The sequence below is a fragment of the Gymnogyps californianus genome, chromosome 13 (assembly GCF_018139145.2).
Source record: "Gymnogyps californianus isolate 813 chromosome 13, ASM1813914v2, whole genome shotgun sequence".
In the NCBI taxonomy this organism is placed as follows: domain Eukaryota; kingdom Metazoa; phylum Chordata; class Aves; order Accipitriformes; family Cathartidae; genus Gymnogyps; species Gymnogyps californianus.
Window position 1 is genome coordinate 23435397 of NC_059483.1, and position 12593 is coordinate 23447989.

A 12593-nucleotide genomic window follows, 5' to 3' on the forward strand; every position below is an offset into this window, starting at 1 on the left:
CTGGTGATGAGAACTTTCCAGTTCCCAAAATGTAATATCATCTCCTAAATTAATTGTAACAAGTATAAAGGAATAGTCTTCTGCTGAGGAGGTTTGTATTATTTGTGTAAGTGCCAATATTTTTTAACATTGAAGATAGCACTACACTTCACTTGAACTTCTTACGCTTGATAGCTAATGACTACTTAGCTCTACAAGACACTATATAAAGTTCTTCTACTATTGTCTGAAACATAGAATAAATGCTGTAAATACATGACAGCAGAAGTGTACTGGTAACAGGCTGTCTCCTTCTTCTGAATTGTGCAGGATGGATACCCAGACGTTTTGAATTGTAGCCATTTCTAAAAATGTCTCACTTATAGTTAAGTGTTACAGTTTTGCAAAGAAAAATTATTTGACTTGATATCGTATACCAAATGCAGACAAAAGAAAGGATTCTGTTAACTTTTTCATCAAATCTGGCCTATTGGAGAAGCTGACATCTAACACTGCTGTTAACGTGCAGGAGGAGAGGGTTCTCAGTTCAAATGGGGTGACTGCAGAGTCCCTCCTATCAATCTGAATGCAGTTCCCTGACAGATCAAAATTGTGCAAGGCCAGTCCAGCAGAGGCTGGCTTCCAAATGTTTAGCTTTGTTGCCAAGTCTTGACAGGAAAGTGCTGCACCTTCAGCAGTGCCATTCTGCAGCAATGGCATTTTTCCTAAAATCCTTGTAGAGAAAGAGGTGTCCTCCCCTCCCCCGTAAGCAGAACTGATTCAGGAGGGATTTTTCTAAAAACTGGCTGAGGGTTCTTGAAAATACATTCTTCCACAGTGTGAGTTGCTGGGTGTTGGTCATGGAGTGCTCAGATGTGGAGCTACCGAAGGTCCATTGCACCCACGCATCTCCTACAACTCAACTTTGGGTGGTTTTGTCTTGTTTCCTCTTAATGGTAACACCAAACCATGCCACAGACTGGCCTGGAGTATGAATAAAATGCACAAGGTGTTCCTTATATCCATATAAATGGCTTTAAAAGGAACTGGAGCACTTCTGATGAGCCAATGGAGAGAGCACGTGCTGCTCCAACTCATCAGCACAGGGCCAGTGACTCTGTGGAGAAAGCAGAGCCCTGTGGTCTGATGTACCATCTTTATTATGTGTATTGACATGTATATCAATACAGTGAAATCACAGCCCCCAAGCATTTGTAATGCACCTCATGTCTCTCTCAAAGGCATCTCTTAATAATTTTCTTACCTGATAGCTGTGTAACTGTTCCCAAAGCAGACAGCTTCTGCTGTGGCCCCGTTAGCTGGTAAGGGGGACACCATGTGCTTTGTGCGATGGAGCCCATCCACTGCGTGAGCAGTCGCAGGAGAAATCTTCCTAATGACACAGCACAGCACTTGTCAGCTGCTGCCATGGAGCAGGCTCCTTGCACTCCAGCGTCAGTTTAGTTGGCTTATATTAGTGTTTGGTTGGTGTTTGCACCCCAGTAGCATGGCAGATGTCCCATTATGAAGTAAACTTCTCTACAGACTCCAAAAAATACTCTTTTCTGCCCAGTCTGATGTGACCTTGAGTCTGTTCTATACAGTAGGTATGTAGTATATTGCAAATCCACTAGTTTAAGTTGTATTTCACTGTAACCTGAAAATTTACATCTTAAGTGGAAATCCACAAGGAAAAATGTAAAAACTAGTGCAGCATTCTACATGTCCATCTCTTTTCCTACATCTTAGTGCCAGTGTTTTACATGAGCTCATTAGCCGAGTCAGAGTTATGTCTCTCAAACCCTTTTCATTATGGTTTTAAACCAGCTGAACCCTCAAATTCAGCTGTAGGGCACTCTAGGTATATGTACTCTAGGTAATTCTGAGGAGTGAAATTTCTTAATCTGTCTTATGGAAACAACTTCTTAATGCTACATATGTCAAACTGACTAAAAGCACCCTTGCTAAATGCTAAGAACTTTAAGGACTGTGACAAGGAATGTGTTTCAGTTTGTTGTTACTTGTCAGTGAAACTTCATATTTACAATTTGATGTAAGAGAACTACTGAGGCTTGTGCCATATGCCAAGCTTGTGTACACCCTGTGTACTGTATTTTGTTTGTTGTGAACTTCACTTGGACACCTTCATGCTAGCCCAGCTAGTGGTAGTGAAGGCACCGTTACAACAGCATAATGACTTATTAAATCAACTTGCGTTAAGTGCCAAGCAAGATTTTTCAGGGTTTTTTTGTTCAGAGATTTCAAAGGTGGAGTTGTCTTCAAACCAGTTATGTCTTTTATTGTATTTAACACTCTGATTTGCTTCTGCTGTTCCTTCCTGAAAGACATTACCAGGTGATCGATTATGTCCAGATACTGCAGGTATCAGTTGCCTCTTTCTTTTTTTGCATATAACCAAAAGAAATGTGGAAAGAAAAAGAAAAAGAAAAAAGAAGAGAAAGCTGAACTATTGTTATTTTAAAGATCTTCTCAATTAAGAAAACAGAGCTAAAACCAATCCATTCCATATTCTGGGTGTATGTTTTATACAGGTTCCACAAAGGAATTGATTGAGAGCTGCTGTGGAGCTGGACAACAGTGGGCTATAGACAACGGGGAGTGCACAGAAATCCCTGTAAGTGGAATGGATGGTGATATTTGCAGGTACGTAAGGCAAAACCGAGCATTTTAGATTAACATAGAGAGCAGCCTTGTAGAAGAAATCAAATGATTGTACAATTCGTGGGATGTCCAGGAGGCTGGGAACTGTTTCATTCATTGTATAAATTATTGGTAGACTGGCAATATGTCATGGCACATTAGAAGGAAGGATTTCCCCCTCCCTTTCCCCAAAATCTAATCTAAACAAAAGCCTTTTAAGGTTTTTTTTCCTCTCTCATGTGAGCAGAGCACAAATTTTTGTTTCTCAGTTTTATGTGCATCTGTGGAGTTGCAGATAAATAGAAGGGCAGTTTGTCTTCCATTTGGCAAGTGCTAAATGCAATGATTATCCATATCATTAAATGATGTGTTTATTGTCCAATATGAATGGCTGCTGGTTCTGATGTCTGTGTTCAGCTGGAGGGGGGACCATACGTCTTGATAATGCTGCTGGTATCGGTAGCATCTGGTCTGAGTGAGGGTGCCAGATTCAAACTGCACAGCAAGAAAAGCAGAATGGGTGCAGAGTAACATGGGCAACATATTACGCTAGCTGCAATTCATCCCGTCTCTCTCTCCTCCCGCCTAGTCTGAAACAGGCCTTAGGGAGGGATCAAGGCAAAGTTATCTGACTCACACGGTGCAACATAAGAACATAAGCCAGATGGATTTCTTTAAGAGTGATCCCAACATTTTCAGAATTAAAAAAGTTGGGCATAATCAGTTTTATCAAAGTTAGTATCATTGCACCTTTCTGAAGTTACTGGGAGATTAAAATCCCCCCCACTGGGATCTGGCATGACATAACTGACACATACCAACTGTCTATGAAATAAAGACAGATTAAAAAATTCCAGCCTTGGCCTAAGTAGGTGCAAATCCAATATGTTAATGAGTTGCACCTGCACATCTGAGGCTGGGTTTAGATGAAAAAGCCAGATCCTAAATGTTTCAGTCCCTGTGAATCTATTGGGATTTAAAAGAATAAGAGATCAGGAGTTCAGTTGTTTTACCTTCAAAATTTCAGTTGTGTCCCTGTTTTAAAGATTTAAAACCACCTGTAAATATTCTGTGTAAAGAAAACATTTCATGTAAGAAAGTATTCAAATCTGTGGCCTCAGAAGCTTGAAAGCATAGACAAAAACTTACTGCTCCCACTGGGAGATGTGCCAGTGTGCAGAGCTGGTCACCGTGCACATACCCAAACCTCAACTGCACCGTTTTGTGTGCCGGAATGCCGGCAAGTAATGCAAGCTCCCAAGAGCCTGCCACTAACTTGACTCAGTATCTAACGATTTTAAAAAGTAGAAGATAGATACTAATTGTAAACATTAGTTACTGTTCTGCCAGGGTGGTTTTCTATAAATGCTTGGCTTTTATAAGTGACCACCACTGCACTGAAGGATTGATTTTTTCAGCTAAGGCAAATGAGTGAAGCCTCCCCTGTGTCTGCTGAGGCTGTAGATTGTTTATATAGAGGTTGCAGATTGAGGTGTCTGTTGTTTCCAAATGCCATTTTGGGGTTTTCAAGTGGCAAAAACTTAAATGTTAAAGCTACTTGTTGATGTATCTTGATGTCTCTGGACATTCATGTACCAACTTGGCCTATCTCTGTGTAGTGACCAACAACACTATCTGCAGGACGGGCACTGGGACTGCCTATAAAGAGATCATGAGTAGTAACTAGATGACTGAACTTAAACTAAAGCAAGTTACAGGAAATCCTTAGATAGGCAATTGATAGCCAGATGTAAAAATACTCCCAGAGCTTGTACCACTGGCTGTATCAGAAATAGGATGTTGGGCTAGATGAAATCTCATCTGACCCAGAGTAGTAGTTTTTATCTCTTAATGGATATGTGTTTTATCATCACAGAGCAAGGTTTATCTTGGCAGCATTTACATCAGCTGTACAAGTATGAATCCTGCTTTTTGCTGACACTGTGTCCCAGTTAGAGACATCAGTTTAACACATTGACGTCATTTCACTGATCTTAACTCATTAACTCTTTCCCTAAAGCAGAAATATTCTGAATCTTCTTTGAACTAACAACTCATTTATCGGGTCTGCGAAGAGTAGGTTTGTGAAGAAGAAACAAGAGAATGTGGTTAACACTGTTTATTCCCAATTCATTTTCTGCTAATAGAGTAGCTGAAACCAAGCTGTACTGATAGTTAAAGAAATACTAAAATAAAAAATAGCCAGTGATACTCCAGCGCTCCAGACAATACTGTTTCTACTATGTATTTCACACACAAAAGGAATTTCTCATGGCTAAATGTCACATTTCAGAAGAACATGAATCTGTAGAGATTTCAGTGTTTTAATACGGTAAACACTTTGCACATATAAAAATGCTTCTAGTAGCATTTTGTCATTTCTACAAATGATAATAACTTTCAGTTAGTTGTTCAGGTTTTTTTTAATTTTTAATGAAAGTTTGGATGTCTTACATAAGCAATAATAGTTAAATTACTGCTACTTGAATATATTTGGTTAGTAACCATTCATTGCTCAAAAAATTGTATTTCTCCAGTTGGTAATTAATACTGGATTAGAAAACTAACTTCCTTGAAAACAAAGCACATGGAGGTGGTAGTCCCCTTCCTGTAATCAAAGTCAAACCGCTGCTTCCTGGTTACACCTCTCTTACGCTATCCAGCATAAAAATATTGACGTGAAGCTGACACAACAGGCCATTGGTCTCGGGAGAGTGGCCAGGTGGCTGTCACTGGCTGGTTTCTACTGGAATAAGAGACATCCCTTTCCTTTTTTCTTTTTTTTTTTTTTTTTAATTGAAGCATTAGGATGAAAGCTGTGAATTGGAAATACATTCTTCTCAGAAAAGAAAAGGTTTTGTTTCCTAGGACAACTGTATTTTATTGCAGGAATAATGGTATCTGACTGACAAAAGTTGTTTGCTTGGAAATATTTCTGTTGCAGCAGCAGAATTCCTTTGCTATGAGGCACTGGCTGTTAAAATGCATCAACCTCCCATTCATCATTACCAGGGTACCCCATAAGGCAGTGTGCCCTGTGACAATGCATCAGCAAAAGATAGTTAGACATCAAGATTATTCTTGGAAAAAGAAAAACTTTGCTTAATTCCTTCACGCCACCAAATCTGTCCAGAACAGAAATTTACCCTTACTCATAACATAATATATTATTTCATCTGAATGTTAACATGTTCATCTGTGTCACATATGCCCCATCTACAAGTCACATACCCAACAGAACCCCCTCAGGAGAATTCTTGTGGCCTGCAGCTCTCAGTCCTCATCCTAGGGACCTCATCATAGGGGCCCTTCCCTATCCCGGGACCAGGCACGCACCCCTCCTGGGGTGCTGCTGGTCTCCATGCTGCGTGGATTGAGAGACAGGGCCATGGAGTAAAGCCAAAGAGACGATGTGATTTTGTCTGCCCTTTTGTATATGAATGAAAGAAGCACACACCTCTTTGAAGGGGCGGGGGGGGAAATCCACTATAGACTTTAAAATAGTAGGGAAGAGTATTTTATGATTTCAATGAACATCTATTAAATTTCATTTAGGAATTTGCCATTTAGATTTTTAATCTGTTTCATTTCAACCTTCAGTGAATCTTGTTAAAATGTTTGATTTGAAGAGCCATATATAGGAAATGTATGTTCCCAAAGTACTTCGTATACAGTGATCAAGTCAGCCATAACCTTGTCTTTGATGACCGAAGTTAGAGGAAAGCTTAAATTCTGGGTTACAATCTGCGGGGCTACAAAGGAGAGTTTATAGGGGTTTTGTGAAGTGACACTTTCCTTAAGTCCTGTCCAGAGCTTCAGTCCTCTGGTTGGTGAAGAAGTAAGTGTGTACAGGTGCGCTTCCCTTTCCCCACTTTCCAGGGACGAAGGTTACTGTCTGTTTTCTGTTTCTGAAACCTTCTGAAGACTTCTGAGAAGCAAAACATGGGGAAGAGGGACTGCAGCACAAATGTAGATGAGCTGTAAGGGATATTGGTGACCAGACTTTGAGAGACAGTGACCTAAACACAAGACTTCTTGAGCATTTATCAGTACATCTTTTTATTAGAAATGAGAAAAAACTATATCCTGGAAAGGTCAGTGGTACCATCTGTATTATACTAGTATTGACACACATGTCAGAGAGACCAAATCTGTGGAATGTGTTGTGAATCCAATAGGTCTGGGGTTTTTTTGCATTCCATCCTGATGTCTTCTCAACGTCAGTGAACGCTTGACCTCTGTGATCCTTTGCAGAATTGCTCAGAAGCAGTGTTGCGTCTCCACCGTAAAGGAGAACAGCTGCCTGGCCGGCATGATTGCTGCGAAGGAAGGAGACGTGTGCGGACCAGAGGAAAGCGATCCCTGTGGAGGATCATCATATAAGGTAAGTTGCTCTGATGCTGCTTTAGGTTTTGTTCTGAATATGAGGTGTCCTCATTTCCTGCATTTAGCAGTAATTTCTTCATACATTATTATGGAGCACAGAAAATTACAAAGTTGCAGGAATGTGGCAGGGAAATTGCGCTGTTTGCGCTTAGGTTTCAATTGCCTGGTGATGCAGCCCCTTTTAAAACTTCACAGTAGTGTTGTTTTGAATTATTTCCATCTCCATTTTTAAGATTTATCTTGCTGTATTACTTTTGCTTCCTCGCTTTGGAAGTAGCTGAAAAGACCATTTTAGTTTTTATATCTATGGTGTAGAAGAATTTAGAAAATGATAGGGCAAAACTTAATCGAAGATGTAATGTGAAACCCATTACTGAACAGTTTGCTTGGCTACAGTGATGAATTGCAGCCTCATGTATCAGTTAAACAAAACGATGGACTAGAGAAACAAGCATTTTAGATGATGATGGAAACTTTTGTTCATAAATAAAGGCAGACCATTAACGAATGGTTCAAATCACAAATCATGAGCCACAGCCTCAGCTTATAGAAATGAGATTTGCTTTATGAGAATCAGTGGAGCCAAACCAATTTAAACCAGTTTGAAGATTCAGCATCTTGCTTGCTCGCTTGTCTTGTTTTTACCAGAAGGGTGCATTTCAGAATTCATTTCACTCTGATAATAATTTACATAGCTATATCTAAGCTTAAGTGCAGCTTCCGTTGTCTCAGCAGGAAACTGATTAGTTCTGTCTGTTCTTATACATCGGTGATTCTTGTGGGTAATTGTTCACTGGAAAAGCAAAATACGTGGACATCTACTGCGGAGTTTAAAGTTTAATTAGCTATGCCAATTTGTCATTTTCAGAACTATTATTTACTTGGGTCTGGAGTCTACCATAAGAATAAAAAGAGAATTTGTGCATTTGAGACAAGACATTAATATTTCTGAAGTGTGATAGAATTATTATTCTTAGGTTTTCACTGTGGGTCTTTTGCATGCCAGACAGAGCACAAGCCGTAGAGTAAGTCTTTATCACACACGCCATTCCTCAGAAAGAAGTGGAGAGGGAAAACTTCTTCATTCCTGTCTGAACTGAAACCAGTTACAAAATACTCTCGTGGAATAGCATCTCGTGCCAGTTCCAATGTAATGTTTTCCTTCAAGAGAAACCATCTGAAATGGTAAAATTATCAAAGGAACAGCTTTGCCCTCCTCTTTAGCTCCTTTAGCTCTTTAGTCATTGCAGCTACTGCTTGAAAAAAATAATAAAAATGAATAAATATTGAATTGAGACTTTAAGAAAGGCTTTCTAATTTTATTATAGTTAAACATTCTTTCAGAGGTGACCTTGCAGAAAATGCTCACCGTGTATAGCAGTGTTTCCCCTGATCCTCTCCGCTCTTAGTGGCTGCTGTGTCTGGGTGTCATGAATCAAAGAAGTTTGTCTGGAATGTGCAAAGATAAGTTCATTGCCCCAAAGACTTTGCAAGACGTTTACACTGTCCTGCCAAAAGCCAGGGGTTTTACTTCCAGGTAACAAATGTGTGTAGGTCTTCTTCAGGCATTTTAGATGTGGGTCCTTACTTTTGCTTCAAGATGAATGCAGCAGTGCCGGTTGTTTAGATCCAGGTATTCAGCTTGTGTTCAATACAACTTAATCTTAGGCCGCTTTTAATTGTTATTTACTCTAATACAAAAAGCACATGCTTAGGGACTTTTTCCTAGTGGATGGAGATGCCACCATGGTAAATCCAATTATGCTGGATTCCAGCAAAGATATTTTTGAGAGGAACATAGAAAGTTGTGAATCAAACAGTGGTTCTCAAGGTATGTTTCTCAATTGCAATGTAAAAATAATCATATTTGTTATTAAATCAGTTGTAGAATTCTGGTGAAGTTCAAAAGGTAGCTAATAGAAGATCAAGACATTCCAGTTTTTGCATTTTAGAAGGAACGTTTCGATGAACAAGTTTTTCCACTGGAAAATGAGACACTTGTATTCATCTGGAAAATATGTGAACCCAAAAGTGTATGACTGATTAAATACTCTCTGTGATGCCTGCACATGGGATAAATTGTGAATCAAAACTATGACTGAAAAAGCCTTATTCTTCAAGGCAAATATTCCAGTATTTTACAATACTTCAGTAAAAACATGTATTATCCTTAACTTCTTTTATTTTGCATATTGAAGCTGAGAAAACTGTACCAAAACTAAAAATATTTACAGAAAGTAGAATTTTCAGTTCACAAAATTTTGGATTTGGGGATTCTGGATTTGGGGAGAATGAAAACAGGGTTTTCTCTTTTCTAGTATGACCACAATCCATTATAGTTAGATTTTTTTTTTTTTTTAATACTTCTTTTCAAAAGATGATTTAGCCCATTTAGTGTCAAAAATAATTCAGCATCTTCAGGACCTGTACTGTAAACTTTTCACAAACATGTATTTGGGCACATAACGGTAACTCTTTATGGCTGTGCGTATTTGCAAATGTGAATAATGTCTACTATTTATGATGTTTGGGGCTTTTTCAGATTAGAAAGCAGGGACATAAAACATGAGCTGTAGTCGTAGGTACTGGGCAGAACATGCAAGGGATACATATTGCCTGTGAAATGCTCAAGAAACCCTCAAGCTACTGCGTTTGAATCTTGAAAAAAATGACTCAGCAGAAGAGTTTCTGCAGATTGAGCTGTTAGTGGACAAGTTTCCCTGTGTCCCTAGTGGAGACAGACTCTGGTTTAATGTGAATGCCCATCTAGGATTGCTAATCACGAAACGTGATTCCTTTCCATTTCCGTGCTGCGTCCAACCCTTGCAACACTGCTTCTCTTATTTGCTCTCTTCACGTCAGAGATCTCTCCCCTGGGAAGTGGGAGCTTAGTTCAGTTTTCTTCTGTTCTGTCCTTGGACTTTCTGTTGACATAGCTAACTGGTGCCAGTTTGAATTATGACCTTCATTTTATGTGCCTGACACCTTTTCATAGACTGAATATTTGAATAGACTGAAATAGCTTCTCTTGGTTCAGAGAGGCTGTTTCGGTGTAGCTGCAAACTATAAATGAGTGCTGCTGAGCTGGATGTCTTGACTATCAAAGGAGTTGCAGAGGGAAAGAGACTCTGCATTTTATAACTATTCTGTCAGTGAAAGCATCTAAATATATATATATATATTAGAGATGTCAGGACACTTACATTTAAATCCAGACAGGCACCTTCAATTCACATATGGCCCCTGTATGTCTCTGTAGCAGAGACTTACAACTCCTCAGCTTCCTTGCTTGATTAGGTATCCACTATGCATATGTAGTATGGACTTTTTGAATTTGATGTAATATATCTATCATCTGATGCATTTTTGTGGCCTGACTGTGCAATAGATTTGTATGTGACTGAGTAAAGCACAACACAGTTTTTGTCTGCCACCTGCAGCAGCGGGAACGGCAAGAGAGACTACATTTCAAGGATGCCCCATTGCATCAACCTGTCAGTGAAGCTGCTGCTTAGATGCCCTCAGGAAAGAAAAGGAAGGCAAATAGCTCATAAAATATACCCTGAGCCTTTCTCTAGCCACTGTCTCAGCAGGATGCTGTCCAGGACAGTCAGGTAATTAAGGGTCATAGTAGGTTTGCAGGGCAGTGGTGCATAGAGGAAAGAGTCTTTACTGACATACTGACAGAGCTCAGATGTTGCTGCTGATCCTCATGTCCATGCAAGATATTTACAATTCCTTTCACATTGCTTCAAACAACTAACCATTTTTTGAGATCTAATGTGAAGAGGTATAGATCTGTATTATTTTGTTTATAATATACTATATACACAAAGCAATGGCTGTGTGTAAGAGCTAGAAAGAGGTGATCTGCGGCACCACTACTTCCTTGCATGCGAAGTTGCTGAAATCATTGTCACAGAGAGACTTTGTGTTTAGCCTGGTTGCAGTTGACCTGTTTGTGCAGGATGGCAAAAACAAGGACAAGTAAAGCTTTGATGTTTGCAACTGTCTAAACCCTAAGTGCTTTTCCAGATGCTCCGCTGTTAAAGAAAGTGCAGATCAGTGCCAGGTGTGTGTGTGGGCTCATCCCTGAAGTGGACTGTATTAAATCCTTGTTACTGATAGCTTCCTTCTTTTGCAGCAATGCTGTGATTGCTGTAATCTGGGCCTGCGATTAAGGAGTGAGGGGAAAACCTGTGAGTCCAACATAAATCTGGGCTACCCCTGCAGTCATGTGATGCTGTCTTGCTGTGAAGGGGGAGATCACTTTATCCATCCAGAAATAAAAAGGCATCCTGAACCTTTGCCAACAGTGACACCTGAGAAGGGTAAGTGTCCATTTATGATTTGAAGACATTGCAGATAAGGTCTCCGTCTCACACGGTCATACAGGGAGGTGCTGGAAGGAGTAATGCTACAGGAGCACAGTTGCCTTCCCTCTCAGCTCAGGTATAGACTTCCTTGTTCTTTAAAACAGTTTTAAGAAAAAACAGTTTTAAGAGAAAAAAATATGTAGGTGTTTCTGATCCTTAAAACATACCTTCTTTAGTAGTTCAGTTTTTTGTTTGTTTTTTTGCCCCCGAGTCACATAGTACAGAGACTTGCCACAAGCCCTTGGCAAGAAGCAAAGCTGAAGCTGGTCACTGTCTTTTAGCAGAAGCAATCCTGAAAGATTCTGCATAAAGCAAATTATGAATTTTTTCCAGACAAAGTAGTCCCATGGATTATGATACCAATGAAACATCCTGGGAATAGATTTCCTATTGTACTGCTGAACATCACAGCAGCTTTTTCACAGCACACTCTGGAGAAGCCCCAGAGCACTGCAGGTTTGTTTTCACTCTTTCAACAAATGAACATAGTGATGCTGAAGAGCTAAGTCAAATCCCTGCAGCCAAGAGGCATGACAAATCTGGAGCTTGGACAGCTATGCTTCCTCCCTCAGCCCAAGGTCACGCTCCTTCCAGCATCACTGTGTAGCCGCCTGTCACGCATGAGTTGCATGGTAACCTCCTGCGTATGCTAGGGTTCAATTTTTGTTCATTCTCTTCTCATGAACTGAACGTGTATTTTCTCTCGCCAGCAAATGTAAGGGTTTATTTCGACCCTAGCTGAGACCTCACTGAGCAAGGAAGTTTGCATCTATGTGTTTGAGACAAGCTGACTGAGAAACTCGCTGAACAATTAATTTCAGTATCGCAGAAAGTCTTGTCAAACTTGGTCAGGAAATGAAAAGGATAGTGCTTTTGCCAGTGTTTAAAACCAGTAGGTAGGATAGCCATGTCACTGTTAAGTGGGTCCCAGAATGTTTGTAATGCTAGCTACAGAAGTAGCCAATAAATTAATAGTGGTGTTGAAAAGAGTTTCCAAACCAACTGGACAAGTTTTTCTCCTGAAATTAGAAATTCAGTGTGGCTCTTCAGTGAGGCCAATTTCAGATGGGGCTTCAATGTGATGCCTTAGTTTAAATAACAGTAGTAATGGTGTCAGTAGTCAGTGTGAAAGGTGAGCTTGTGACCTCCCAGGGTCACCCTATTTCTTAGTGGCTCCTATAAAATGTCTGT

The 12593-nt window shown here is 39.9% G+C and overlaps 1 protein-coding gene across 5 annotated transcripts in view; it reads left to right on the plus strand.

The window, feature by feature from the left end:
• The window catches only part of FBLN2 (fibulin 2), a 117988-nt gene that overhangs the window by 77786 nt on the left and 27609 nt on the right, over positions 1-12593 (plus strand). For all 5 annotated transcript variants that reach the window (XM_050904515.1, XM_050904514.1, XM_050904517.1 and 2 more), the window contains exons 3-5: positions 2532-2643; positions 6895-7024; positions 11171-11357. In XM_050904515.1, coding sequence (XP_050760472.1) covers positions 2532-2643; positions 6895-7024; positions 11171-11357 — 429 coding nt within the window. The remainder of the gene's footprint in view (positions 1-2531; positions 2644-6894; positions 7025-11170; positions 11358-12593) is intronic.